Raw genomic sequence first — 26,294 nt, 5'->3', positions numbered from 1 at the left:
TTTCAAAGAAATGTGGGAGGGCATGGTGACTGTCTGTGTGTGTACACCCATTTGCTAACTAGGCCTGTGTACTCTCTGCAGCATTAGGCCGGAGCACTAGCCTCACTGAAAAGGATCTGAAGGAGGCCAAGGCGTGGAGCCAGCAGATTGCAGCCCAGCTGACCACCCCTCCCAGCTCCAACTCTCGAGGGGTCCAGCTTTTCAATAGGCGCCGACAGAGGGTGAACGAGTTCACCTTGGAGAGCCGTGGCCAGAGGCCACCAAAGCTCACCCAAGAGGCCCTCCAAACAGGGCACCCTTTGAGCCCCACAGGCCATGCCCCAGAGCTCAGTCTGAGACCTTCATCTTCACCCAAGCCAGGCCCTCCAAAGCACCCCAGCCCCCGAAGCCCCAGCAGAGGGGGCCCTGGCCACATCATGGAGGATTACTCAGAGGAAGCCAGTCTCCTGCGGCACCTGGAGAAGGTTGCCAGTGAGGAGGAAGAAGTCCCACTGGTAGTTTATTTAAAGGAGAATGCGGCCCTGCTAACAGCTAATGGGCTACACCTGTCCCAGAGCCGAGAGCCCCAACAGTCCTCATCAAACCCTCCAGCAACTGAGGTGCACAGTTCAGCTGTAGACATCAACCAGAACCCCTCCTCGCCCGGTGCCACACTCACCACACCAGCGTCCAACAGCCACCACAACCAGCCCACCACCGATGTGAATCAGAATCCCCCGGCCACTGTCGCCCCTGTCCAACAGAATTCACCCCAGGCACAGTGTCCCCCAAATGGCACACCTGATTCCAAACCCAGCACTCCATGTGTTGATGGGCAGGCCCAGGTGCCAGCAGAGGAGGTGAGATCCAGCATTCTCCTGATTGATAAGGTGTCAGCTCCTTCATCTGCCACCAGCACCTTCCCTAGAGAAGCCACGCCCCTCGCTGGCTCTGGGCCACCAGGGGCAGATCTCATGTCCAGCTCCCTACTCATTGACATGCAGCCTAGCAGCCTAGTGGCATCAGCGGAGCCGGAGATGTCTGGACGTGCAGCTGTCACCACACCTACTAAGGTATACAGTGAAGTACATCTCACACTAGCCAAGCCCGCATCAGTGGTCAATAGGACGGCCAGGCCCTTTGGGATCCAGTCACCAGGGAGTACCAGCCAGATGGAGCACAGCCCCATGATGGGAAGACGACATTTTGGAGAGAAGGCCTGGGCTCCCCCGGCTACCACCATGGTGGATAGGAGTCCCCAGCCACAAAGGCACATAATGTCCCGCAGCCCCATGGTGGAAAGGAGGCTGGTTGGGCAGCGAAGCCCAGTCCTGGAGAGGCGCCCCTTAGGAAGCTTCACCCCACCCCCTACCTATGCTGAGACTTTGTCAACAGCCCCTGCAGCTTCCCGGGTTAGGTCTCCTCCCTCTTACTCTACCCTATACCCCAGCTCTGACCCCAAGCCGCCTCATATGAAGAGCCAGGTAGTCCCTGCCAACAAGACAGGCATTTTGGAAGAGTCTATGGCCCGCCGAGGCAGCCGGAAATCAATGTTCACCTTCGTGGAGAAACCCAAGGTGACCCCGAATCCTGACTTGCTGGACTTAGTGCAGACAGCCGATGAGAAGCGGAGGCAGAGAGACCATGGGGAGGTGGGCATGGAAGAAGAACCCTTTGCTCTGGGAGCCGAGGCCTCCAACTTCCAGCAGGAGCCAGTAGCTCGAGACAGGGCCAGCCCTGCAGCCGCTGAGGAGACTGTCCCCGAGTGGGCCTCCTGCCTCAAGTCACCCCGTATCCAGGCCAAGCCGAAGCCCAAACCCAACCAGAACCTCTCAGAGGCCTCAGGGAAGGGGGCTGAGCTCTATGCCCGCCGCCAGTCGCGGATGGAGAAATATGTCATAGAGTCATCAGGCCATGCTGAGTTGGCCCGCTGCCCTTCACCCACTATGTCCCTGCCTTCGTCCTGGAAGTACTCCACTAGCGCGCCTGGGGGCTTCCGAGTGGCATCGCTAAGCCCAGCGCGGACTCCGCCTGCCTCTCTCTACCACGGCTATCTGCCGGAGAATGGGGTCCTGCGCCCAGAGCCTACCAAGCAGCAGCCATACCAGATGAGGCCTTCACTCTATGCTCTGTCTCCCGTCAAGGAGCCTGCCAAAGCCTCATCGCGTACCACCTCATCACGCACTCCATCACGCACTGTCTCACCTCGTGCTGCCTCCCCAGCCAAGCCTAGCTCCCTGGACCTGGTGCCCAACCTGCCTAGGGCAGGCCTCCCACCATCTCCTGCTCTGCCTCGGCCTTCCCGCTCCTCCCCAGGCCTCTACACCGCCCCGGTCCAGGACAGCCTCCAGCCCACTGCTGTGAGTCCCACCTACAGCAGTGACATCTCCCCAGTGTCTCCCTCCAGGGCGTGGTCTCCTCGAGCCAAGCAGGCCCCCAGGCCTTCCTTCTCCACCAGGAATGCTGGAATCGAGGCTCAGGTGTGGAAGCCTTCTTTCTGCTTCAAGTAACACATCCCAGTGCCTGTTTTGCCCTCTTCTCTGTAGGTCAGATGTGGCAGGATGTGGCTCAGGGCTTAGTGAGGAAGATAGGCACCCATGGATCAAGGTCTGGCATTGCCAATAGCTAGCTACGTGACCCTGGGTGGACCATCTCCCCTCTCTGAGCTGTAGACTAAAGGTTTAGACTCCATGGCTGGGTGGTGAAGAGGGTCATGGAGAAGGAATACCCACAGAGGGTCCTGATAAGCAGGGAGTCTTCCACTGGCCTGGCCAGCACAGGGCTGGAAGTCTGATGACAGTGTTTGTTGGGAGAAGACCCAGAGGGGTCTTCATGGGGACTTTTGGAACAGACAACCTTTCTGGCACCTGTAAATCTGCAAGAACTGGGTGTGCCTTACTCATAGGGCTCAGCTCCTGGCATCTGGCTTCCTGCTTCTGGATTCTCACCTTCGCAGGGTGTTTCTTCCCCTCTACCTTCTGGACATTTCCTCTCTACTGCCTCAGAGAGCTTTGCCTGGCTCCACCCCCTCTCCTGAGCCCTCTGCTGCCGTGGACTCCACCACTGTTTGCTGATGCTTGTCTTCCTGCTCTCTGAGACTCTGCTGCCTCCGTGCCCTCTTCTGGACCTGACTGCACTGGGAGGGAAACTCCTGTGCTCAGACCTCAGTACTCCTTCCATCTGCCTTGCCCTGGCTGTTCTGGGGTGAGGGGACATCCCAGGGTATCCCTGAGAAGAATGCCTTTTGGAGGGCTATTCGGAAATGGGTATGATGCTAGGAGAGTGACCCTTTAGTGATATGGTGACCTCAGCCAAGGTCTTCCTGACCAAAATAAGCCAACTCAGTGCGACAGCACGGGGCCAGGGGGAGACAATGGAGGAGTGTTCTAGACTCACCCACACCTCCCATTTGCTGGGTGACTTTGGCCAATTCACTTTTCCTTTCTGGGCGGTAGTTTTCCCATGTACACAGGGTCTTCCAGTTGTGGAAACCACTGAAGATTGAGAGTCTAGGCTGGTGCAGTGGGATAAAGGTCTCAGAGGAACTAGAAAGGTACTAGAAAGGATAGACTGATGTTGCAGGACACAGGAGGTAGCTTTTCCAGTGGCCTGGTGAGGTACAGTCAGAATGAGCTACTGCCGCAGACCACAGTCAGAATCCTGGGCTGGGCGGGCTTAAGCGTGATCAGTTGGTAATAGTGGGAACATTGGCACAGTAGCTCAGAAGAGAGGGACAGAACAGACCCTAGAACTTTGAGGAAAAGCCTTGGACTTAGACGTGGGTTCTGACAGACCGAGTGCGCACCTCGGGCCTCAGTTTCCCCATTCATTCAGAGGGTGTAGAGTCAGGTAGCCTGATACCTCCACTCCCTGCCTCCTTTTGATGTGACACAATCCCCCCACCCCCTAGAACTAGTCTTTGTTGGGGGCGAAAGAATACAGACACAAGAAGACTCATTTAGATAGAATCTTCCCAAGACTCGGGGCTAGGACCACCCACTTCCTCTTTCCCAGCCCTATTTCTGGGCTCCCAGAGGGGCAGGGGTGGTGGAGGCGGTGCCCATGCTGGGCTGAGTGCGCAGTTTTCTTGAGCTTTGCGCTTGTCTCCATGGGAACAGGGGTGCCTTGTCAGTGAGCTCATCCACACACAAGAGGGGATGCATGTGGGAACCGTGAGTGAGTGTGGCTCCTTCAGGCCAGGTCTTCCCAGAACAGGGTAAGCCTCAGGGAGACCCTGCTCTTTTGCACCTGAGGTGGGGGTGAGGGTGGGGGTGAGGGTGGGGGTGGGGGTGGAGGAGCTCCTTCTCCATCCTGCAGCTCTCGCCACCAGGCTGAGCTCTTTGCCACTTGGTTCTGTCTTCTGTTCTCAATACACTCAGTTTCAAATCTGTCTTGCTTCTTTTTTCTGCGCTGTTGCTGCCACAGGTTGGGGCTTCCTCTGTCCTCCCTGGTTCGGGCCTGGAAGTCAAGGGCAACTGCTCAGCTGCCGAGTGTGCCTGGAAGTGAGGTTGCCATGCGCTGCCCAAGAAAGCAGGGCACTTTCTTCCCCTTACTCCTTTCCTGAGGCTGGCCCACTTTGTGTTGAGGGTAGAGGAAACACACTGCCCCCTGACCCGCATTGGTTTGGAGGTTTTTTTTTTTTTGTTTTGTTTTGTTTTTTTTTTTTTTAAAGATAGAGTCTATAGGAGAGGCTGGCCTTGAAGTCATGGTGATCCTCCTGTCTCAACCTTCTGAGATTCCTTGCCTAGGTCTGTTGCTTACTCTTTTTTTTTTTTTTTTTTTTTTTTTTTTTTTTTTTTTTGAGACAAGGTCTCACTGTGTAGCTCTGGCTGACCTGGAACTTGCTAGATAGACCAGGCTGGCCTTGAACTTGCAGAGATCCACCTACTCCTCCATCAGTATGCCTAGTTCTGATATTCTGGGTCTGTTTGAGGGTTTTTTGTTTGTTTGTTTGTTTGTTTGTTTTGTTTTGTTTTTCAAGGGATTGAAATGTCTCCAGTTCCCTCCCCCTCTCCTTTTTTTGTGTAGATTGGACTGTTTCCTACATTTATCATCGATCCTGCCTGTCTCTCCTGGTGGAGACGGCAAGGCTTTGGGATTAATCCCTGGTTCCTGTGTGAGTTTGCATAGCCCTTCCCTGCCTCTGGCCCTGTTTTCCCCTTCCCCTGGTTCTTCCCAGTGTAGTGACTGGGTTGCTGGAGGCGGCCCAGGAGTTCTGTGGTCACTGGCAGTACTGCACTGACCACTCAGCTTTTGTCTCTGTCCCCTCCATTCATGGCCCCACTGAGAGGCTGGGGTGACTGGCTACTACTATCTGAATTTTCACCCATTGAATTTTCAAGGAGTGTGGAAGACACAGTGCTCTGGGCTCTTCTGGAGAAAGTGAACAGCTGCTTCTTTCTTCCTGTCTAAATTGTGCCCCCTCTGCCCTCATGGTCAGTCCTGAGACATGGCAGTTAACATGAGGTCAGGCCTGACTCACCTTCACAGTTCAGCCTGTCCAGGGACAGACTATGTTACTTCATAGTCCTGGCTGAATTTGATGGCTTCCTTTCACTTGTTGGATTTGGCAATCCCCCAGGAAAGGCAGAAACAAAACTTTAGAGACTTTTCAGACACTTCTCACAGCTCTTCCAGCCTCTTCTGATTCTGCCTTAATGTTGTTGATTGGGGTCAGGTGTGATGGCGCACGCCTTTGATCTCAGCATTTAGGAGGCAGAGGCAGGTGGATCTCTGAATCCAAGGCAAGCCTGGTCCTCATAGGGAGCTCTAGGACATCCAGGGCCACACAGAGAGACCTGTCTAAGACAACAACAAAACATTTGCTGACTGACTTGGGTCATGAACTTGGGGTGGCACTCATTAGATAATGGGATATGCCTGAGCCCCTTTGATTGACTTTTGGCTCTGAGACTCTGATCTCAGCCTCCAGTCTTTCCTGTCTCACCTGGGGCAGGGGCTTCCCTTGAAGCTCTTCTCCACAAGCTTGTGGTATGATTCCCACAGGTGACCCGGCTGCAAGCTGGGATGTATTACACACAGACAACAGCTTTCAGGGACTCTGGCTTGTATATGCACATAGATAGAATCCTGACCCTGGGAACAAAGGGGAGAGGAGGCCTTGTGCTGAGTCTTAAATTGCTCCCTTGATGAGATTGGGTACCCTGGAAGAACCTCCATAGATCACTGCAGCATTATATCCCACCAGAAAGTCCTCTTCTGGCTCCTCTAGCAAAAGGGCAGAGGTGGGACTCATCTGGCAGCTTCTGTCATGTGATTGGAGAATATATGCTATCTGCCTCTACTGTTTTCTTTTGATTGGGAGGGACTAAATTCTCCATTGGTTGAAAGGAAGACTGGCAGATTACTGACTGGGTGAAAGAATGGATCTTGTGGGTGATTGCAAATTCTGATTGGGATGAAGCTTAGGGCTGAGATGAATGAACGATTGTTAGTGAATGTGGACTCAACTAAAAGCCTGAGTGGAACTGCTTATTTCTGGAATATGGGTGAACAGTATGTGTTTAGCCTGTATTCCAAAGCCCTCCACTTTCAACCCCCTTATCACTGTTTAAACATGGTATAGCCTTTGAAACACACACACACACACACACACACACACACACACACACACACCAGTTGGGAAGAACACTCTGGGCTGTTATTTACACCTCTTAGCTTCATTTCCATCACTAGTAAAATGAATGTGAAAGTGCCAACTCCCTAACCAGTCTGGCCTAACTTGGAGAAGTGAGAGGTAGGTGATAGATGAGGATGAAGCATGTAGATGGATAAGTACTCCAGTAGGTAGGAAATGAATTCGCTGCCATAGCGGTACAGTGCTTTGTAACCTCAGAGATGTCTACCACCTGGTTACACAAAACCTGTTTCACTGTCCCTGTTGCCAAGAGGTACAAGGAGGGGGGAATGCTGATCTGCAGCCAGGCACCCAAGGCAAAGAAGCGAGGAGGTGACTTCAAAACACAGTAAGAGCTGAAAGGATCCTTCCTGAGGCTCAATCTTAATCGTGGCAGTTGGCATTTCTAAATGACAAACTGGGCTTTGTGGCACATGCCTGTAACTATTCCAGCACTCAAAAGAGGTGAAGGCAGGATCAGAAGTTCAAAGCCATCCTCATCGACATATTGAGAGGCCAGCCTGGGCTGCATAAAACCTTCTCTCAAAAGTGTTTTTGTATATAAAACTATACAATTTAAGATACATTTTTGAGTAGATTAAAAAAATTACCTATGGTTCAAAACTCTAAACATACATAGAAAATAGTAACTTAAAAAGACTCGTTCCCGCTCCCTGTGGGTGTGTGCAGTGTGCCTGCCAGCCCCATTCTTTAACCTTTTCCTGTGTCTTTCCTGTCTGTCCTTATGGCTGTTTCTATTTAGCAGTTCACTCCGAGGAGCGTACTACTGCATGCTATTTCCCTTCACACAAGTTCTTTCCTCCGTACTTCGTGGACACCCCATTATATAGAGGAGAAAGCTGAAGGCTGGAGGACTGGACAATTGCCTGCCCATTCCCTCCCATCCAAAGCAAGCAGTGGCTGACCCCAGATAGCAAAGGCATTTAGGGCTTCTGGATTGAGTTGAGCAACCTGCGTTATTACTTCAGGCACTCCCGGACTGTGTTGGGTGCCTTTCCTATCTCCGAATGATGGACAACCATACTCGATCTTTTCCAAAACCCTGACTCTGAAACACCTGGCACTAAACCTTCCCCTCGCCCTCTCTGCTCTCTCCCCAGGACCGCCCCGAGAGCCTGCCCACGTCCCCACCCTGGACGCCGGGCGCTTCCCGGCCCCCCAGCAGCCTGGACGGCTGGGTGAGCCCGGGGCCGTGGGAGCCGGGTCGCGGGAGCAGCATGAGCAGCCCCCCGCCGCTGCCGCCGCCGCCGCCAATGTCCCCCTCGTGGAGCGAGCGCTCGGTCTCCCCGCTGCGATCAGAGGTGGATGCACGGCCTCCCAGCCGCCAGCTGCAGGCGCTTCTGGCGCGCAACATCATCAACGCGGCCCGGCGCAAGAGCGCCTCCCCGCGGTCAGCGGCCGCCGAGCCCCTGCGGCCCTTTTCCCCGCCGAGGGTGCCGCCGCCGCGCATGCGCTCTCCGCAGCCCGTCCGCCCCGCAGGCACCTTCCGCGGAGGCGCCTTCGCCCCGATCCCGCGGAGTCCGTTGCCCGTCGGGCCTTCGTCCTGTGCTAGTCCCCGGAGTCCCCAGGCCACACCGTCCAAGCCTTTTCCCTACCGCCGCTCGCCCACAGACTCCGACGTGTCCCTCGACTCTGAGGACTCCGGGCTTAAGTCTCCTGGCATCCTCGGCTACAATATCTGTCCTCGAGGCTGGAATGGCAGCCTGAGGCTCAAGCGTGGTAGTCTCCCCGCTGAGGCCTCCTGCACCACCTAAAGTTTCCCACCCTGGGAGGGCCCAGCCAGAAGAGGCACCAAGCTTGGGGGACCCCAACACTGGGACCCCAAAAAGTCTGACCCATATTGGACAGCTCCAGAGAAAGAAGCCAAGGAAGAAGAGCTCTGGGCCTGGGGGTCCTTGGCTCTATCATTCATTTGTGTGAGCCTGAGCAAGAGTCCCCTGTCTCTGACCCTCAGCTTTGGCCGATGCAGTAGTCTCCAGACATCTTCCCCTTCCATCCACACACTTGTGCCTTGGGGAAGGCAGCTGTGCACCCTGCCCTTGGGCCTGCAGCATGCCAGGCTTCCATGCTGTCCCCTCACCCTGTTGTCTGGCAGCCTGGCAAATGAAGTGTGTGTTGAAAGGAACTTAGGCCATGACCCATGCCCAGGCCCTGGCTTGACCACCGCCTCCTGGCACCGAGTCCGAGGCAGGAGCAGCTGTTTTCCATCCCTCCTCAGACTAGCTCTATTTTTATCCCATGACCTTTAGAGAGATCTCCCAGGCAAGCTCAAGGTGCCCTGCCGGGCCCCTCTGGGGAGAAGGATCTGGAAGATTCTCCCTAGATTCTGCCATGCTGATTTCTCTACCCCAGCTCAGGGTGTCCAGGCCATCTCTATGTCCAGGGCAGAGCACATGTAAGGTGCTGAGTTCCCTGGGGCTATGGGTCTCAGGAGTCCCAGACCTCTGCCTTTCTCAGCCTGTTCATAGCACATTTGAGTTTTTTCAAAGCTGGGGATGCGGGGAGAAGAGATGGCAGCCTTACATGGCTGCCCCCAGTCTGGTCTTACCTATTTGGAAAGAGGCCCTTGTTACAGGATGTGTAAGCCATGGCTAGGATGCATTGAGGAGACTCCTGAGGATTCTCACCCTGAAATGCATCCCATAGTATTAGAAGGTGAGGGTGAGGGTGGAGGGGCCCAGGGCTTGAGTTCAGAGACAATAAACCTGGCTGGGAAATCAAGAGACTGTGCTAGTATGGGCCCGTGTTTCCAGCCACCAAGTAAATGTGTCTTCCCTTCAACTTCAGGCTATGGCCTAGTGTCTATACCTTGTCCAGAGGAATGGGTACTGCTATATTCATTTTCTTCACATCTCACTCTGGCCTAGTTCATACCTGTACCCAGTGGCCTTGACGAGCCAGTTCCCTAAACTTCAGTGACTCTGATTCCAATCCTCAAGAATGACACTGGGAAGAATGTAACTGAGTTTTGTGGTTTTCATCATTGGCTGATAGTACCCCTTGAGGTTCAGAATATCAGCTTCAAACTTTGAAACCTGGGGGTACAGGTGCTGGAGTTCAATGATTGCAAATATATGTAGGTAAAAAAAAAAAAAAAAAAAAAAAAAAGACATCAGAATGTTGTTAGAGGCGAGGGATGATATGATTTGGGACAATTAGTAGATTTACTCACACATCAAGGTGATCTAGAACCCTTGAATAAGGCTAGGGGAAGCTAGAATTGTCAGGGTTGGGACAGAGTGCATTGGGGGTAAAGAGGAGGTTCTTAATGCCCATTGTGGGGAGCCAGACCCTACTGGGAAGATGAGGGGGAACTCAGCTCAGTTAATAATAAATGAACACATTTACCAAAGCCCCTACCTGCTGCAGCATCCCTTGTAGCTAAAGAGTCCCAGGCTAGGGATGCCTCCCGGAGAAGAGAGGTATTAGACATCTAGCAGATGCTGCAGCATAGATCAGCTTCTATCTGCATTTCCTCAAAGAACCAGCAGGAGGCAGCTTTGAGAAACTACTGTTCCTGCTGTTCTGGCATAGTGACTGCCTTCTCTGGTATGGTCTCATCTAACACACTAGAGCTTGCCTGTATCCTGCCTCAAGCCTCTTGTAGAATTCAGAGCAATAAATGCTTCCTACATTCTTCTCTCTCCTGTGTCATTTTTGCCTTTCATGGAAGCCTTTCTCTTCTTCCCAAATTACACCAGTCGACAGAATATCTGAAAGTCATAAGAACAGGCAGAAAAACTTGGGACCATAGACATCCTTGTACTGAAGCCTAGGTTCTGTCATTGATTAACTAGATGGACCTGAGTTAGTCATTCCTTCCCCATGTCTCAGCTTCCCCATCTGAGTGATGGAACAGTTGATCTAAGTAGTGTCTTGCAGTAGTACAGCTACAGGAATGTTGTTGGAGTGGGCAGAGCCAAGCCAAGTCAGGGTCCAGTGCTTTTCATTGAAATCAGGATTCCAGTAGGTTCCATGTGAGTTTAGGCAACTATAGCAAGACCAGGGTCTTTGGGAACCCAATTCCCATGGGCAGCCTTGGCTCAGAAAAAGTGATTGTGTTCCCACTTCTAGGTGAGGGCATCCCTCAGCCCTACCCTCTAGATTCAGGCTCAGCAGAGACTGGGCTGAGCAACCCAAGGGGCAGAAAGTTGAGTTCATAGCAGAGCCCAGGATGCTGCCCCAGGCTGGTGTCAGAAAGGCCCCTGGAGCCATGTGCGCCAATGGACTCAGGTGCTTGCCATCCTGTTTCCAGGGAGCTCTTGGTATGCCCACCTTCCCTGGGATTTACTTGGGTGCCTCTAACAAGTCACAACTTCTGCTGGAACTAGTCCTGAGTACAGTCAGTATCCATCTGCCTGCTGGTGACTTCACTCCCTTACCCCTTAGTACCTGGGACTAATTCATCCATGATGGCATGAGCTCACTACCTGACCCCCCTCACCCCTGCCTGCACATCCCTCCCCACCCCTCCCATTTCCAGACCATCTCCAAGATGTCCTCAATATCCTCTCCTCCCCGCTTCTGTCCCCACTGTAAGCCAGCTACCACACAATCTCCCCTGCCTCTAGTCTGGCCCCTTCAACCCTGTATGTGCACAGCAGCTGTTTCTGGGAAATGTCAATCTGATCACCACTCTCTGCCAGCTTAATCTCTTCATCAGCCCTTTGCAACACAGTTTCCTTTTGGAAATCTGGCTCCTGCCCACCTGTCTGGCCTCAACTCCCGGCACTCCTGTTAGCTCCTATCTCTGGCCCTACTTGATAACCCTCCACAGTCTGCAAGAGATCTATCCTTCACCTGCAGGATCCCTGGCCCCTTTGTCTGGTGAACTCCCACAAATCCTATATCCGACAAGATCTAGTACTAATGCCTCCATGGGGGGGGGGGCTTCTCAGCTTGCACACTGAGCTAGCACCATGTTCCCTGCTCCTTTAGCTCTTTCAGAGCAATGCTAGATATGCAGTAGCACAAAGGTTGTTTTATTGGTTAGGTCTGAGCTAGCTGAGCTCCTTGGAGACAGAGTCTTGGCATATTTGTCTTTAGCTCATGGATAGAGGCTCAGAGATAATGAGAAGGTAGTGTGGGGGGGGGGGAAGAGGGAAGGAAGGCAAGAGGGAGGAAAGGAGAGATGGAAAGAAGGAAGGAAGGAAAAGTCAAAAAAAGATATTGGGGCACTATTCATTCATTTATTCCTCTATCCACCCATGCTTCATTCATCCAGCAAACATTTATTGAATTTCTATTACTCCAGACATTAGGATTATAGCAGTTACCAAGCTTCAGCAAATGCAGCCAATCTCCAGCATTCCCGGGTGACTGGAGAGTTCTAATGCGAATGTGTGTGTAGCCAAGGGGTGCAAGGCCTTCTGTTTGCAAGGGCCTGCTGCCGGAGCACCTGTCTTCCCCAGAGTCCAGTGCTCTTAGCATCTGGCCCAGGCTCCTGTTGCAGCCCAAAATAAGGCTGATTCTTGTCAGCTGAAGCCAGCACTGGCTGTAGGGCACACCCTGCTCACTGACTGCTGACCAGGGAGACTGCAATAGACACTGACCATACAACTCCAGCTCACCGACTGAGGTGTTAATCTTGAGGGTCGGACAATCCTTCCCACCTACTGTGACCCCATCAGGTACAGGCATTCTCTTCCTTTGGGAGCTCTTGGGACCTAGGGGGATGGGCAGAGGAGATGAGGTAATTTTCAGGGCCTTGCAGGGGACCTGGAGAGTCTGGGCCTCACAGAGGCCCAGGGTCTGCATTAGGAAAAAGGGAACTATAAGTTCCAGGGTCCTGGACATCAAATGGGAAGGCTGGGGTTAAAGGTGAGGGAGAGGTAATGCCTTTGCAGTCTCCAGGATCCTTAGGCACTGCAGAGAGACAACTCCCTGACTGTGAATTAGAGTCCCTGCAGAGATCCTGTGAGTGTTTATCTGGGGTCAGATCTGAGGACTATGGTGTTCTAGTTCAGATTAGTCAGAGTTGGCACCTGTCAATTATCTTGTGACCTAACCCTCAACTGTGTGCAGACATGCTCAGGCTTGCATTCAGTTTTAGAGGTCCACGGACACCCTGAACCTATTCCTGCAGTTTAGTTCAACCAGCACTGTTAAATCACAAAGGGGGAAACTAAGACACAGAGCTAGTGAATTACCCATTCATCCATGCAGAGAAAGTCAAGGGAGCCTATTGGACTCCTCGGTCAGTATCCACCAGGATCCTGTTGTGTACAGGGGCACAGATGGAGCATGGAAAGACCTGGAAGCCAAGAAGAGCGGCACTGACAGGGGCAGGCAGAGATAAGGGATTCTAGGTTGGGTTTCCTTTTCTGACCCATGTTAGGGAAACTGGGCTGGGAACTCACACAGGTTCTCCAGGGCTTGTGTTTGTAAATCTGCTCCAAGATTCCTAGAAAGCAAGAGAGGGATGGAGGAAGAGTAAGAAGAGATGGCAGGTAGGGACAGCTGAGGGCTGGGGCCTTGAGGTGACGCTGGGAGTTAGGATGGGTGGGCAGGGGTCACATTTCCAAAAGGAGAATGTTACAAAGGGGATGCAGAGATGGAGCCGGTAGTTATACTGGCATTTCCCAGAGATAACTCTGCTGCCATGGAGAGACACAGGAGGCTTTACCTGTATGATTGGACTAGCCTCAAGACCAAGTACCAGTGTATAGACCCCAGAGTAGCCCTAACCTGATTCACAATCCCCCAACCTCTTCCAGTGTCCATTTAGAGTTCTTAGGTCAGCAGATAATTGTGCCTGAGGCCCTACCTTCCCCCCACCCTGAAGCCTCAGGCATGGGGACAGGACCCTAGAGAGAAGCCCTTAAAGAGAGTGATTTCCCTCTGATTTGTGTGATCTCCTGGGTACACAGTTTCCTCTTTCCTATAGAGACCTCAAATGCCCTTCAACTCCTCTAGCCTTTGCTTGTGACTATGGTCAGCTCAAGACTGGCACTGGGTGACAAGGACTTGGAGGTTTGGGGAGAAAAGGCTTCCTAGGCCATTTGTGGGAGTTTTTCCTCTGCAGGATGATCCCCAAGGAGCAGAAGGAGCCAGTGATGGCTGTCCCGGGAGATCTTGCTGAACCAGGTAAGGTGGACCCAGCCCTCTTTGCTCCCACAAACTCTTCTTGATCTCAGGTTATAGCCATTCAGCCTGCTGGCCTTAGGGCCAGCAAGCAAGTGAGGGTCCCACAGCAGTCTCTAGAGATGTCTGTGGAGTATGCCACTGGGCTAGGATCCTTTCTGAGGCTTCTGTGGGAGCTTATCCTTCTCCACTACAGCTGAGCATCTAGACTGGTCCTTGGTTCTAAGACCACTCTGTTCTCAGCCCTCTCTAAGGCCTAAGGCTCCAAGGACTCCCTCTGGTTCCAGGTTCAGCCCAACTGTGGGTCTCACTGAGGCCCAGAGGCAGGACATGTAGCCCAGCCCCGTTTCTGGGAATAGGAGTGCATGTGTGTGTTGGGGCATGTGGGGACTGGAGGGAAGGTGGCTCAGCTGGCCTCAAACCATTTTACTAAAACAAGGCTTACTTTCATGAAAAAAAATCACCCAAAATCCACACTTGGCAATTTTATAAGACCCCCTTTGAGAACTCCTGTTATAATCTTGGAGTTTATTAGGGCACTTTAAATATTCTAAAAATTAATCCAACTAAGTTGGGAGTTTCAAGCATTCATATGACCTCAATGGCTCTGTGTTGCCGGTTGAAAGCCAGATCCACAGCGTCGTCTCCTGGGACTATGGTTTGGTGCAGTTGGGGTACGGCCCACACCATTGTCTTTTGAATTAATGCCCAGGTGATTGACATGGATGGCAACAGAGACATTTGAGTAATTGCTCCTGAGTTCTTTTGCTACTCAGTCTTGGTCAGAGACTGACAGACTCAACAATTGTGTTGTGTTGTTGTTTTAATCTTTTCTCTTTGGCTCTTTTGGGAGGCCCATCACCCAGGTCCCAAAAATCACACAGGGAGACTTTTTCTTACTTATGAATGCCTGGTCTTAGCTTGGCTTATTTCTACCCAGCTTTCCTTAAATTATCCCATCTACATTTTGCCTCTGAGCACAAATGTAACACATCTTTAATATTCTGTAACAGTGTGGTTTAAAATTTATTTTTAGGAATAATATTTTGAGACAGGGTTCCATATATCTCAGGTTGGTCTCAAATTTGCTATATAGCTGACAATGACCTTTGAGAGTGCAATGTGGTGGGGATAAGCAGGAGCAGATGGATGAGTGAGCACGTGCTCGTGTGTGTGTGTGTGTGTGTGTGTGTGTGTGTGTGTGTGTGTGTGTGTGCGCGCGCGCGCGTGTGTGATACTTCCTTCAGCAGGCCCTATCTCCTCAAGTTTTCATAACCTTCCTAAACAGTGCCACCAACCAGGGATCAAGTATTTAAATAGTGAACTTATGGGGGACACTTTTCATCAAACCATCACAGACACTAATGACATTTTAAAAGTTAAAATAGCCATTGGAAAGCAATAACGATCACTGGGCAGTGTTGGCACATCTCTTTAATCCCAGCACTTGGGAGGCAGACAGATTTCTGAGCTTAAGGCCAGCCTGGTCTACAGAATGAGTTCCAAGATTGTCAGGGTTACAAAAGGAAACCCTGTCTCAAAACCTACCCATCCCCCAAAGCAATATCAATCAAAGCACTTACCATTATTTCCGGGTGCTATGGGATAGACACCGTGTTAGAAGCTTTTCTGTATTAAGCCACCTGAGCTTCACAACAGCACTAAATTACATATTTTCATCCTGGCTCTGCAGATTAGAAACAGGGCTCAGACGGGCCAGGTGGTCCTGATTGGAAGGAAGCAAAGTTGGGATTTGACTGTTGGTTTCTCTCTGTCCCCAGATCTGCTGCTTCTATTGTGGTTTTGTAAATAACACATCCAATTAAAATATCTGGACAAATGACCAAAGAGATGGTTCAGTGGTTACAAGCACAGGCAGCTCTTCTGGAGAACTGGGGTTCCATTCCCAGAATCCATATGGGGGCTCACAACTATTTATAACTCCACTTCTAGGGGATCTGACTCTCCCGGCCTTGTGTGGTGCACAGACCTGCATTCAGGCAAAATATCTAAACACAAAATAATTGTTTTTGAAAAATTCAAGCAAAATACACATGGGTGGCTTTGAAAGTCCTTCATAATGAAACAATTTGAATATGATGACCGCTGTCAGCATACTGCTGTGGAATGCATGTGCATGCATGGGCCGTGTTCTCCAGCTGGCTTTCTCTTTCCCTTCACAGCACACCACAGGTTTCTTTCCATCCTGGTGTGGTGTATTTTGCTCCATCCCCTCTGCCTTCTCCCTTAGCATATCATTGTTTGCAACATGTCATATTTATCCAAAAAGTCACGATGGTGGTCCCAAGGCTTGCCTTAGGTGGGATCCTTGAAAGAAGAGTCTGGGTGCTCTTGTGCAAAGGATTTAGCTTAGTTGTAGAGTGACTCCTTGTTGACAGTGACAACAGGGACAGCAGGCACAAATTACTTGCCATGTAAGCATGGAATGGAGACCTGAGTTCCAATCCCTAGCACCCATGTAAAATTCATTCTTTTTTTTTTTTTTTTTTTTTTTTTTTTTTTTTTTTGTTTTTTTGTTTTTTTGTTTTTTTGTTTTTGGACATAGGGTTTCTCTGTGGCTTTGGAACCTGTCCTGGAACTAGCTCTTATAGATCAGGCTGGTTTCAAATTCACAGAGATCTGCCTGCTTCTGCCTCTGCCTCCCAAGTTCTGGGATTAAAGGTATGTGCCACCACCGCCCACCTGTATTCAGCTTTCTTCTATTTAATTGTTGTTAAAGGTTTTAAGCTGTGGTGGTGGCACATGCCTTTAATCCCAACATTTGGGTGAGGCAGGAAGATCTGAGTTTGAGGTCAGTGTGGTCTATAGATTGAGTTTCAGGAGAGCTAAAACTATACAGAGAAACCCTGTCTCAAACATTGTTTGAAAGACGTATTTATTTGTACTTTATGTGTATGGGTATTTTGGCCTACATGTATGTGTAGCACATTCATGCAGTTCTTGCATGGTCGGAAGAAGGTGTTAAATGTCTCCACCACCCACCCAGGAACCGGAATTACAGACAGTTGTGAGCTGCCTTCAGGGTGCTGGGAACTGAACCTGGGTCCTCTGATGAGCAGCCAGTGCTCTTAAATGCTAGGCCATCTCTCCAGCCACCATTTGTAGTTTTAATCAGGACCCAAGCGAGGTCCATGGTTCTTTCGTGGTTTCGATGTCTCTTAGATATCATGTAATGTATAACATTACTTTCCTCTTCTTTCTTTTTCATCCCTTCTCTTGTCTGAAGAAACTAGACAGCTGTTAGCTACGCTTCCCAGCGCCCTGCACCCTGTTTCTGGCTCATGGCCCACTTGTCCACATCAGTTTTCTCTAGCCCTCTGCAGTCACACTTTCACAGCCAATGCCCTATGGATGTGCTTTAGTGGGGATCACCGCTGACCCCCACTTGGTACCTCTGACGGTCAGCCTTCCAGTCTCATCTGCTTTGACATGTCAGCAGACTTTGATTCCTTGGGCTGTCTCTTTCTGAAGTCTTTCAGGATTTGGTTTCCAGGTGCCCTCTCTCTGCATTTCCTCCTTGCTGCTCCCCACCCCAGGTTTCAAGGGCATTTTCCTACTCTGCCGAAATTGGGGCTAAGCTGTTGGCTCTCTAGATCTGTTTTGCTTTTTCCCTGACTTCATCCAGCCTCCTATCTAAAAACACAAGAGACTCTCTCTCTCTCTCTCTCTCTCTCTCTCTCTCTCTCTCTCTCTCTGTGTGTGTGTGTGTGTTGGTGTGTGTGTGTGTGTGTGTGTGTGTGTGTGTGTTTTTCCTGTGCTGGAGGAGATTGGCCTCAGGGTCTTACACATGCTAGGCACTGACAGACACCCCCACCCTGAATCAGATGTTGAAGTTGGCAATGTTAGCTAAGCTGCCCATATAGAACCCTCGTCCACCATCATCCTTAGCAAGCCATCACTGTGCCTTCCAGGAGGCTTTTTCCTTTGTTGGTTAAATATATACTTATGCCTTTTGCTCTTAAGGAAGCACAAGCAATGGGAAGGGACCCAAACACTTAAGGACAGTCAGCAGCTCCGAAAATCTTCTAAGTGGGGATAATGGCCGATTCTAACCACGAGAAGAGAGATAAATATAAGGTTCTTCATTGAAGCACAACACGAGACAGGCCTGGGGGTGCGTCCTTGTTCCCAGTAATCCTCAGCTATATAGCAATTTCATGGACAGCCTGGGCCACACAAGGCTGTGTCAAGACTCAGTGGGAAAGGGCACTCACTGCCAAGTCTGATGAACCGAGGAAGAGAGCAGACTCCTGCACATTGTTCTCTGGCCACCACAGGTGTGCTATGGCACACTCTACCCCCAGGAACTTACTAAATAAATAGATGAATGTAATAAAAACAAAAGGAGAAAAAAGGGAAGAAAAAATGAAAACAATAGCAACAACAACTATTGTTTATAAGATCACGTTGTCCCAAATTTTAATCTGTATAGTCTGCTTCCTTTGAACACTAGCATTAGACTCTCAAGTCCTTCTCTGACATTTCCATTTGGATGTCTGTAAGACTCCTCAGACTGGAAAGGCCCTTGCTGTTGTTCCTGTTATTTGTCTTTATAGGCACTTACAATGCAGCCTGCCTTGAACACAGTCATTTCTCATTCGTCTCTGAGAATATTCCCAACTTTGCAGATGATTGGGAGAGTCTGAGTAAAACTAGGCAAAGCAAAAATATTGTCTTAGTTTACTTTCTACTGCTGTGACAAAGACACCCTGGCCAAAAGCGACCTGGGGAGAGAAGGGTTGATTTGTTTCCATGTCTTGATCACAGTCCATCATGGAGGGAAATCAGGGCAGGAACTTGGAGACTCATGGGGAATTGCCATTTACTGGCTTGCTCTCCATACCTTGCTCATACTGTTTTCTTATACCAACCAGGATCACCTGCCCAGGGTTGAGATCACTCACAGTGAACTGGGCCCTCCCACATCAACCAAGAGAATGTTCCACAGGTTTTCCTACACGCTAATCTCAGTTTAGGTGGCCTCTTCCCAGATGATCCCATTTTGTGTCAGGTTATCAAAATGACCCAGGAGCACAAACATAGTCACTTGGAAAAAGGGAACTTTTTGAGCAATCACATCACAAGGCATTTTTGCTATGATTTCACTCAATCTTATATAAATATATAGTGACGGAAAGGGTAGGAAAGCGTGTGCATCTCTGGGTGGGAGATAATGGCATTTTTTTCTTACATCTATACTTTATAACTCTCTTAAACAGGTATGCTGTTTTAATAATGTTAAAAAGACAGTTTTTTAAAATTAAAAAGACAAAATTTGGACTTGTGGTATATATATATCAGCACTCAAGAGATGGAAGTAGGAAGATTAGTGTTCAAGGTCATCCTTACTAAATAGCAAGTTTGAAGCCAGCCTGGGCCGTGTGAGACCCTATCTCAAAAACCAAAAATAAATATAAATAAATCAGTAAAATTGAAAGAGCATGTCTCAAACAAAACTCCTCATCTTTACCCCAACTATCTCTTCCTTCATGTCCCCCCCTTAGTGAATGGCTGCTCCACCCTCCCACTGGCTCTGATTTTAAGTCTTCCCTTTCTCTTACTCTTTCTTAATGTGGCTTTCCTTAAACAGCAACAACAAAACAAAACAAAAATCTTAGAGTCTGATCTGTTCTCACTACCAATATAGGCAAAGAGGTGCAAAGGGAACTCACAGAGTAAGTATAAGTGGCCAAGAACCTCAAACAGCATTCAGCATCATCGAGCATGTGCCCACCACTCTCTGAGGTGCCTTTCTTAATCCTCAGATGGCAAGCATCCCAAAGAATGATGATGCCTAGTTCTGGCAAGTGTGGGTCTTGGTGCTGCTCAGGAGTGGTGGCAGGGCTATCTTGAAGTCAGAAAGTATGAACCCCCTATGACCTCTCCCACAGTCCCTTCACTGGATCTGGGGAAGAAGCTGAGTGTGCCTCAGGACCTGATGATAGAGGAGCTGTCTCTCCGCAACAACCCGGGATCCCTCCTCTTTCAGAAGAGGCAGCGCAGGGTGCAGAAATTTACCTTTGAGCTTTCAGAAAGTTTGCAGGCTGTGAGTAAGCCATCACGTGCTCTTGGGGAAATCAAGGCCAAGGGGGAGCCAGTGGATGGTGGAGGGTGGGTGGAGTAGGGTGTTCTGCATGCCCTCATTAGATAATGCCCTGCGCTGTTTACATCAGGTCAGATGCAGTTCAGCCTTCACTTGGTCTTAGGTGGGAAATGTAGAAGGAGAAGGCCACAGAAGAATCGACTGACAGAGAGGGAGTTAAGAATGGGGGCATGGTGTTGCTCAGTTGGGTGAATGCTTGTCTATCGTCCCCATCAACACACAAAACCAGTGTGATGCTACACACTTGTAATCCTAGCCTCTGGGAGGTGGAAGCAGGGGGATCAGGGTTTCAAGATTGTCCTTGGCTACAGAGCTAGTTCAAACCCAGCCAATCCTGCCTCAAAATACAACAAAATAATGGTTTGCTGGTGGTAGGTAATTTTGGAAAATACTAACGAAGTCCGGGGCATTCTTTCTTTTACTACTCAATTTCTGGACATTACTGGAGTGGGGAAGAGGTAGGAGGAGAGAGATGGCAAAATGGCCACCTTTGCCAGGTGCCTGAGACAGTGCTTGCTAAATTAGGTGTATATGTCGTCATCATCATACCATCAGTATACCCTCCCACCCTCTACCCCCATCCCTCCATCATTACCACCACCACCAAACCCACCGCCACCACCCTCAGAAGGTAACTGAGGCTCAACAAGTGTTTTATTCTGACTAGATTTACAGTAGCAATGAAATCTATAGATGTTTCTCCATCACAGGCACTGGCTCCTTCATCCCTGTGAACCATCTCCAATCCCAGGCTGCCCTGTCCCTCCACATCCCTTAGGTGGTGATGGTGAAATCCTGGCCTCCTGCTTCACTGAGCGTCCCTGCCCACTTATTCCCCCCACAGCTCCTGGCGAGAAGTGCCCAAGAAAAAGTGGCTGGCAAAGAGACCCTGGGGACGGTGAGAAGGAGATACCCCTTCCCCCATGGAGAGCTACGGGAAGTGACAGACCTGCTAAGAAGCAGCTGGCTTAATGCTCCTCCCTGTGCTCAGGTTCCCAATGGCTCTGAGGAGCAGAACCACCGCTCCGAGCTCCATGTGTTCCAGGGGTCGCCAGGGGACCCCAGGATTGCCCACCCGGGAGTGGCTGGGGTTGAGTCGGTCCGTAATCCAAGCGCCCTGGCACCAGGTGAGTTGTCGCCCTGTGTCCTGGGGCACAGATGGCTCACAGAATCACAAGTGTCCCAGGTTAGTCACACAGTGAATCCGAAGTTTCAGAATTTCAGCGTAGGCTGGAACCCCCTGCTGCAAACGTCCTGGGATTTGGAGTCTGCCTTGTGCTCATGTACCCCACCCCTACTTCCACTCTCTTGACTCCTCTGCCCCACCCTAGCCATTCTCGCTCCCGGGATGGGAGTGGGAGTGATGGCAGTGCCTGTCACCAGCGCCACTTCACCCCCAGGCTATGCAGAGCCATTGAAGGGCATCCCGCCGGAGAAGTTCAACCACACCGCCATCCCCAAAGGCTATCATTGCCCATGGCAGGAGTTCATCAGCTACCGAGACTCCCCGAGTGGCAGCGGAAGTCGCACCCCGGTTCTGCGAGACTATCGAGACTATCGCAACTTCAACAAGTAAAGCCAGGCTGCATGGGACGTACAGGGCGGGGAGGCCTGTGTATTTTCTGCTTACTAGCTGTAGCCCCAGCACTTCGTAGATGTTTACTGAGATCTTGATAGAGCAGTGCCAAGCACCTATTAGGTGTTCATTGTGTGTGTGTGTTGGGGGGGGGGTGTTGGACATGCCATATCTCTGTCACATGCTGTTGCAAGTACCAGATTCCTCTCATTCTACAATGGAAAAGACCACACTCAGGCATATGAACACCCAGCTCTGTTGCTCCTCCCACCTGTAAAATGCAGCATTCGCAAGTACATAAGGCTGCTCCGGAGATGATGTGAGAGGTCCTAGAGGTTTCTGTTGGACAATAAGCTAGCTATTTCTAGCTACTGTAATTGCTTATAGACAGAAATGATGGGGAAAGTGAGTGGGCAAATGGGGCAGAAATGGGGGTAACTGTTCTGGGAGACTGGAAGCAGAGCCCAAGTCCCAGAAGGACGGATCTGTAGAGGGGCACCAGCTGGGGGTGTTTCCATTGTAGTTGTCTTTTTTTTGTCTTGAGGATGTTTCTACAGTAAGTTAGTAAGGGTTCAAAGAGGAGGCTGCCAGCCAGCCCTCTCAGGGCTGCTGAGACCACACAGGAAGATTGTCTGAGAGGCAGGCATGGGAGGGTGTGGCCAGGACCTAAGAGAAAGGATGGAAGGATGGGGTCCTTGAGAATACACAGTAGAGAGAGACTTGACTGCTTGAAACAGCTGACTGGGCAAGGAGGACTCTCATAGGAAGGACTGGGCAGAAGAGTCTGTGAGAGTCTAAGTTCTCCACCAGGCAGAATTGCTGTCCTCACTGCTGCTTGACCATTTAACTCGGCAGCAGGCCTAGTCGTGGCAGCTGGCTTCCTGACTGGCTGACTTGGAGGCTTGCCTCACTCATGTGTCTCAAAATGGCAGCTGCAGCAGGAGGGTCCTAGGGAGGCTCCTTCTGAGAAAGGAGCAACTGAGGAGGCAAAGGAGGAATAGCTCCCTTGTGGACAAGCAGAGCCCAGCCAGGACTCTGGATTCCCAGCCACGGCTGTGAGACCTGCTGGGCTCAGACACTGGCCAGCCTGCCCCAGATGGGTTTAGCTGTTGGTGGAAAGCTGGGGTAGCACTGCCCTGGCGGGATCCCAGACCCTGGCCAAGGTTTGCAATTCCACCCAGAGGCAAATCCCTTTCCACTAGGCCCCACTGCAGGGGAACTGCAGGAACACTGCTTTCTGTATTCTTGTTTGTTTTGTTTTGTTTTTTTGTTTTCTGAGACAGGCTTTCTTTGTGTATCCCTGGCTGTGCTGGAACTCACTCTGTAGACATGTACATGCTGGCCTTAAACTCATAAAGATCCACTTGTCTCTGCCTCCTGAATGCTGGGATTAAAGGTGTGCGCCACCACTGCATTTTTTATTCCTCTCTCTCTCTTTCTTTCTTCCTTTCTTCCTTTCTTCTTTCTAGATTTATTTATTATGTATACAATGCTCTGTCTGCATGTTTGCTTGCACACCAGAAAAGGGCACCAGATCTCATTACAGATGACTGTGAGCCACCATGTGGTTGTTGGGAATTGAACTCAGGACCTTTAGAAGAGTAGCAAGTGCTCTTAACCTCTGAGCCATCTCTCCAGTCTCCCTGGCATACAATTCTTAAAGAGGACTGTGGATGCAACTGAGGGATGCACTTGCCTAGCATGCATGAGGCCCCATGTTCAAGGCCCAGCACTGCTCTTTCCCTGCAAGAGGCTTAAAAATCACACACAGCCTTAGTAAACTGTGAATGAAAAAAAGAAATAAAACGGGGGTGGGGGGGGAGAAGGAAAGAACATGACTGCTCTTCTAGTGGGGAAATTTTATTGTAGATATGTGGGAGAACATAGCCAGAGGCAGGGACATCTGGGAGAACCCAGAGTGGATGTGACTCTGAAGTAAGCCATTCTCGGATCCCTGCTTTCTTGGCAGTGGTAACACGGTTCTCACGATGCCCTATGGTCCCAGAACATTTGTACTGGCCACTGCTTAGCAGAGGATACCATTACTGTGTGTATGAATACTTTGTTTCATTGTATAGCTTGTCTTTCTTCACTTAGCTTTGTGCTAAGTGCTAAGTCCACCACTCTCATACAGATGATTCCCACTCCCTTGAGTTTCTGGGTGTCTCTGGCTTGTCCACCCCTACACAAGAGGTGTGGGGCTACTTCCTGCTTGTTAATGCCCTGCTGTCTGTTTCCTCACACAAGCACGCAGGAGCCTCCCCCAGCCATATGCTTAGAAACAGAGTTGCTGGGTGACGGTTTACACATTTTCAGGTTAAAAGCGATTCTGCTAATTTATCCTCTGAGGTAAAGGCACTGAGTTACCCACAAACCAAAGCAGCAGATGATGAGTGGAGCTTTGTCCCTGCCTCCTCATGTGGGTTTATGTGGGGGAGAAGGGTTGGGCTCTGCTTGTTACTAGAAGTTTGCTCATTCTTGGAGCTCCTCCGAGTCCTCTGTCCTCTGGGTCGTGGGTATTTTGTTGTAAGGGCAAGTGAAAAAAAGAGAAATCCACCTTCCAGTGTTGTTCTCTTCTGGCACTGACTGGAGAGAGCCTAGAACTTTAGGTCACTTCTAACTACAGAGGCAGGACTAAGAAAACTAATGATAGCACAGATCTTTGCTGCCTAGAAGGGGAAACTGAGGCCTCACGTGTGCATGTATATTACCCCTCCTTCACACAGGCCATCTCTTCTGTTTTTCTTTTCCAGGACCCCAGTGCCATTCGGAGGACCCCATGTCGGGGAAACCATTTTCCAAGCAGGCACCCCCTTTGTTCCAGAGCCCTTCAGTGGCTTGGAACTCCTCCGCCTCAGACCCAGTTTCAACAGAGTTGCTCAGGGCTGGGTCCGGAAGCTCCCTGAGTCTGAGGAGCTGTAGCCTCAACCTGAAGCTCCAGTTCCTGGGCTTGGGAGGCTCAAGAAGCATGTTTATTATGTTTATCTCTACTCTGCTTATTTGCTTTTCCTTTCTCTTTCTCTTTCCTTTTTTTTTTTTTTTTGTTCTTAGCTTTTCCCCTGCCCCCCACCCCCCTTTAAGACAGGATCTTGCCCTATAGCCTAGAGTGGCCTGGAACTTAATATGTAGACCAGGCTGATCTTGCCTCAGCTTCCCAAGCACCAGGGTTACAAAGTGAGCATACCAGGCTGACTTTCATCACACACTGAATATTCATAAATGTAGCAGTTCAAAGGTCACTGGGTTCATTTGTCCTCAGAGTAGATGTGCATCAAGCATTGGGTCTAATGTGGATTTGGGACTTGTTCTAGACTCACAGCCTCAGATCTGCCTGTGATAGGAGGTGTTAGTGTCAAGTACTCCAAGTGGCTTGTGTAAGTTGCCTACGGTGTGTCTCTAGGAAGCTATCCCCATGCCTGGCTCTGCCTGGCCCCAGCAGCTGTCACTCACCTGATGACATGCTCAGTAGTAGTCTATATGTGGATTGTTCTGATCATTAGGAAGGAGTAACTTGGGAATGCAGCAGTTTGTAGAATGTTTGCCTAATGTGGCTAACACGCATACAAAGTCCTGGGTTTGATTCCTAGCACCATGTAAACCTGGCATGGTGCATAGGCCTAACATCCCAGCACTTGGGAGATCGAGGCAGAAGGACTGAAAGTCTGAAGTCATTCTTGACTGACTAAATTTAAGACCGGCCTGGGCTACAGAAGACTCTATCTTTAAAATAAAAGGAAAAAAAGTTGTTACTTAGGCTGGCTATGAACTGTAGCAGAGGACGACCTTGAACTCCTGATACTTCTGCCTCCATCTCTCAAGTGTTGACATGTAAGATGTATACCCCAGGACTTCCCACTTACTGAGACACAGCTGGCTCTCCTCTGCACGAGCTGTGTTTCTGAAACATCTGCTCCATGCTAGACAGAGCCAGCCAAGGTCTTGAGGGGAAATGATAGGGAGATTTACAAGGCTTTTGAATTCTGACAGAAGAGAGCAAAGTGACATGGAGCAGAAAAGCCCTGGGCGAGTTGGTGGCATTTCTCCCTGTGTGGGAGAGGGGGATTTCAGAAGGAAAGGGAGCCCACCAAGTCCAGAGAGCATTTTGGCATGTGTTGAGGGGAGAATTAAAGAGTTAGGTGTTTTGGATAGGGGAGAGGCTGTGGTGGAGTGAGACAGTGGCTCTACCAGGTAAAGGAGGAAGAGGTTAGTGATGGCTTCATTGGAAAATAGCTGGAGATCGGAAAGTCTACAAGGAGCAAGGCTTGGAACAGGGAGAGAAAAGGGGGCTCAGCCTGTGACACTCTACAGAATAGGTACAAAATAGAACACTTGCACCTTCCCATGCTCCATTCCGAAGATTCTAGTTTAAGTGGTGAGGTTGCCACTGCGGACAGTGTCCTGGTGTTTCTTCCCATACTTTCTATAGATGTGGATATCCATCTCTAAAAGGCAGTGAATTGTTTGGACTGGAGTCAGGGTGGAAGAATCAGTCCATCAAGGACCTTCTATCAAATAGAGACCATTTCACTGGCTGAGTCAATGCCAACTCATTCTAGAATTGTGGAGCAGTGATATATCTTATAGGGACCAGGGGCACCCCACTAGACAGGATTTGGTTTACTCTGAGTGGTGTGAACTTGGGGAAGCCATTTCTCACTGAGCCTCTACTTCTCTACTTGTAAAGGAAGAGACAAGTATAGGTCTTCTGCAGGGCGTGGGAGCACAGTACGGGACAGTCCCAAGTGCCCCACCCCTCCTGGTAGAATAGATCTGCAGTTCATACCATTTATAAAGCAGGCTGTGAGGATGCAGGATTGATTCCAGGTCAGTGTGAGGCTGATGTCAGGGTTCCCTTTGACAGGAATCTCTAGCCA

General features: G+C 50.2%; 2 protein-coding genes across 5 annotated transcripts in view; both read left to right on the top strand.

Annotated features, from left to right (window-relative positions):
* Nucleotides 1-9,734, top strand: part of Synpo (synaptopodin) — a 34,470-nt gene extending 24,736 nt beyond the window's left edge. For 2 of the 3 annotated variants that reach the window (XM_051201142.1, XM_051201144.1), the window contains exons 2-3: nt 82-2,459; nt 7,738-9,734. In XM_051201142.1, the coding sequence (XP_051057099.1) occupies nt 82-2,459; nt 7,738-8,391 (3,032 nt within the window). In that variant the 3' untranslated portion in view covers nt 8,392-9,734. Of the gene's footprint in view, nt 1-81; nt 2,460-2,884; nt 3,430-7,737 lie in introns of those variants that run through there. The other variant, XM_051201143.1, reaches the window with a different exon arrangement.
* A 2,324-nt stretch (nt 9,735-12,058) lies between these two features.
* Myoz3 (myozenin 3) lies at nt 12,059-24,365 on the top strand. 2 transcript variants are annotated; one of them, XM_051201063.1, is made up of 8 exons: nt 12,059-12,267; nt 12,491-12,553; nt 13,662-13,723; nt 19,633-19,787; nt 20,689-20,742; nt 20,836-20,971; nt 21,245-21,416; nt 24,174-24,365. In XM_051201063.1, the coding sequence occupies exons 3-8, from the start codon at nt 13,663-13,665 to the stop codon at nt 24,340-24,342; spliced, it is 747 nt and encodes a 248-aa protein (XP_051057020.1). In that variant the 5' UTR covers nt 12,059-12,267; nt 12,491-12,553; nt 13,662; the 3' UTR covers nt 24,343-24,365. The 2 variants fall into 2 exon arrangements, with proteins under 2 accessions (XP_051057020.1, XP_051057019.1); XM_051201062.1 differs by lacking the exon at nt 12,491-12,553 and having other exon boundaries at nt 12,063-12,267.
* The last annotated feature ends 1,929 nt before the right edge of the window (nt 24,366-26,294 follow it).

This window comes from Phodopus roborovskii, unplaced genomic scaffold (assembly GCF_943737965.1).
Source record: "Phodopus roborovskii unplaced genomic scaffold, PHOROB, whole genome shotgun sequence".
In the NCBI taxonomy this organism is placed as follows: Eukaryota; Metazoa; Chordata; class Mammalia; order Rodentia; family Cricetidae; genus Phodopus; species Phodopus roborovskii.
Note: the sequence above shows the minus strand (reverse complement) of the source record. Positions and strands in the feature narration are given on the sequence as shown.

Bases quoted from the DNA above. Each gene is read 5' to 3' on its own strand.
- Myoz3 (XM_051201063.1), top strand. From the start codon at position 13,663: ATGATCCCCAAGGAGCAGAAGGAGCCAGTGATGGCTGTCCCGGGAGAT. The intron at 20,743-20,835 runs GTGAGAAGGAGA...CCCTGTGCTCAG, and splicing joins GCAAAGAGACCCTGGGGACG to GTTCCCAATGGCTCTGAGGA. The intron at 21,417-24,173 runs GTAAAGCCAGGC...TTTCTTTTCCAG, and splicing joins GACTATCGCAACTTCAACAA to GACCCCAGTGCCATTCGGAG.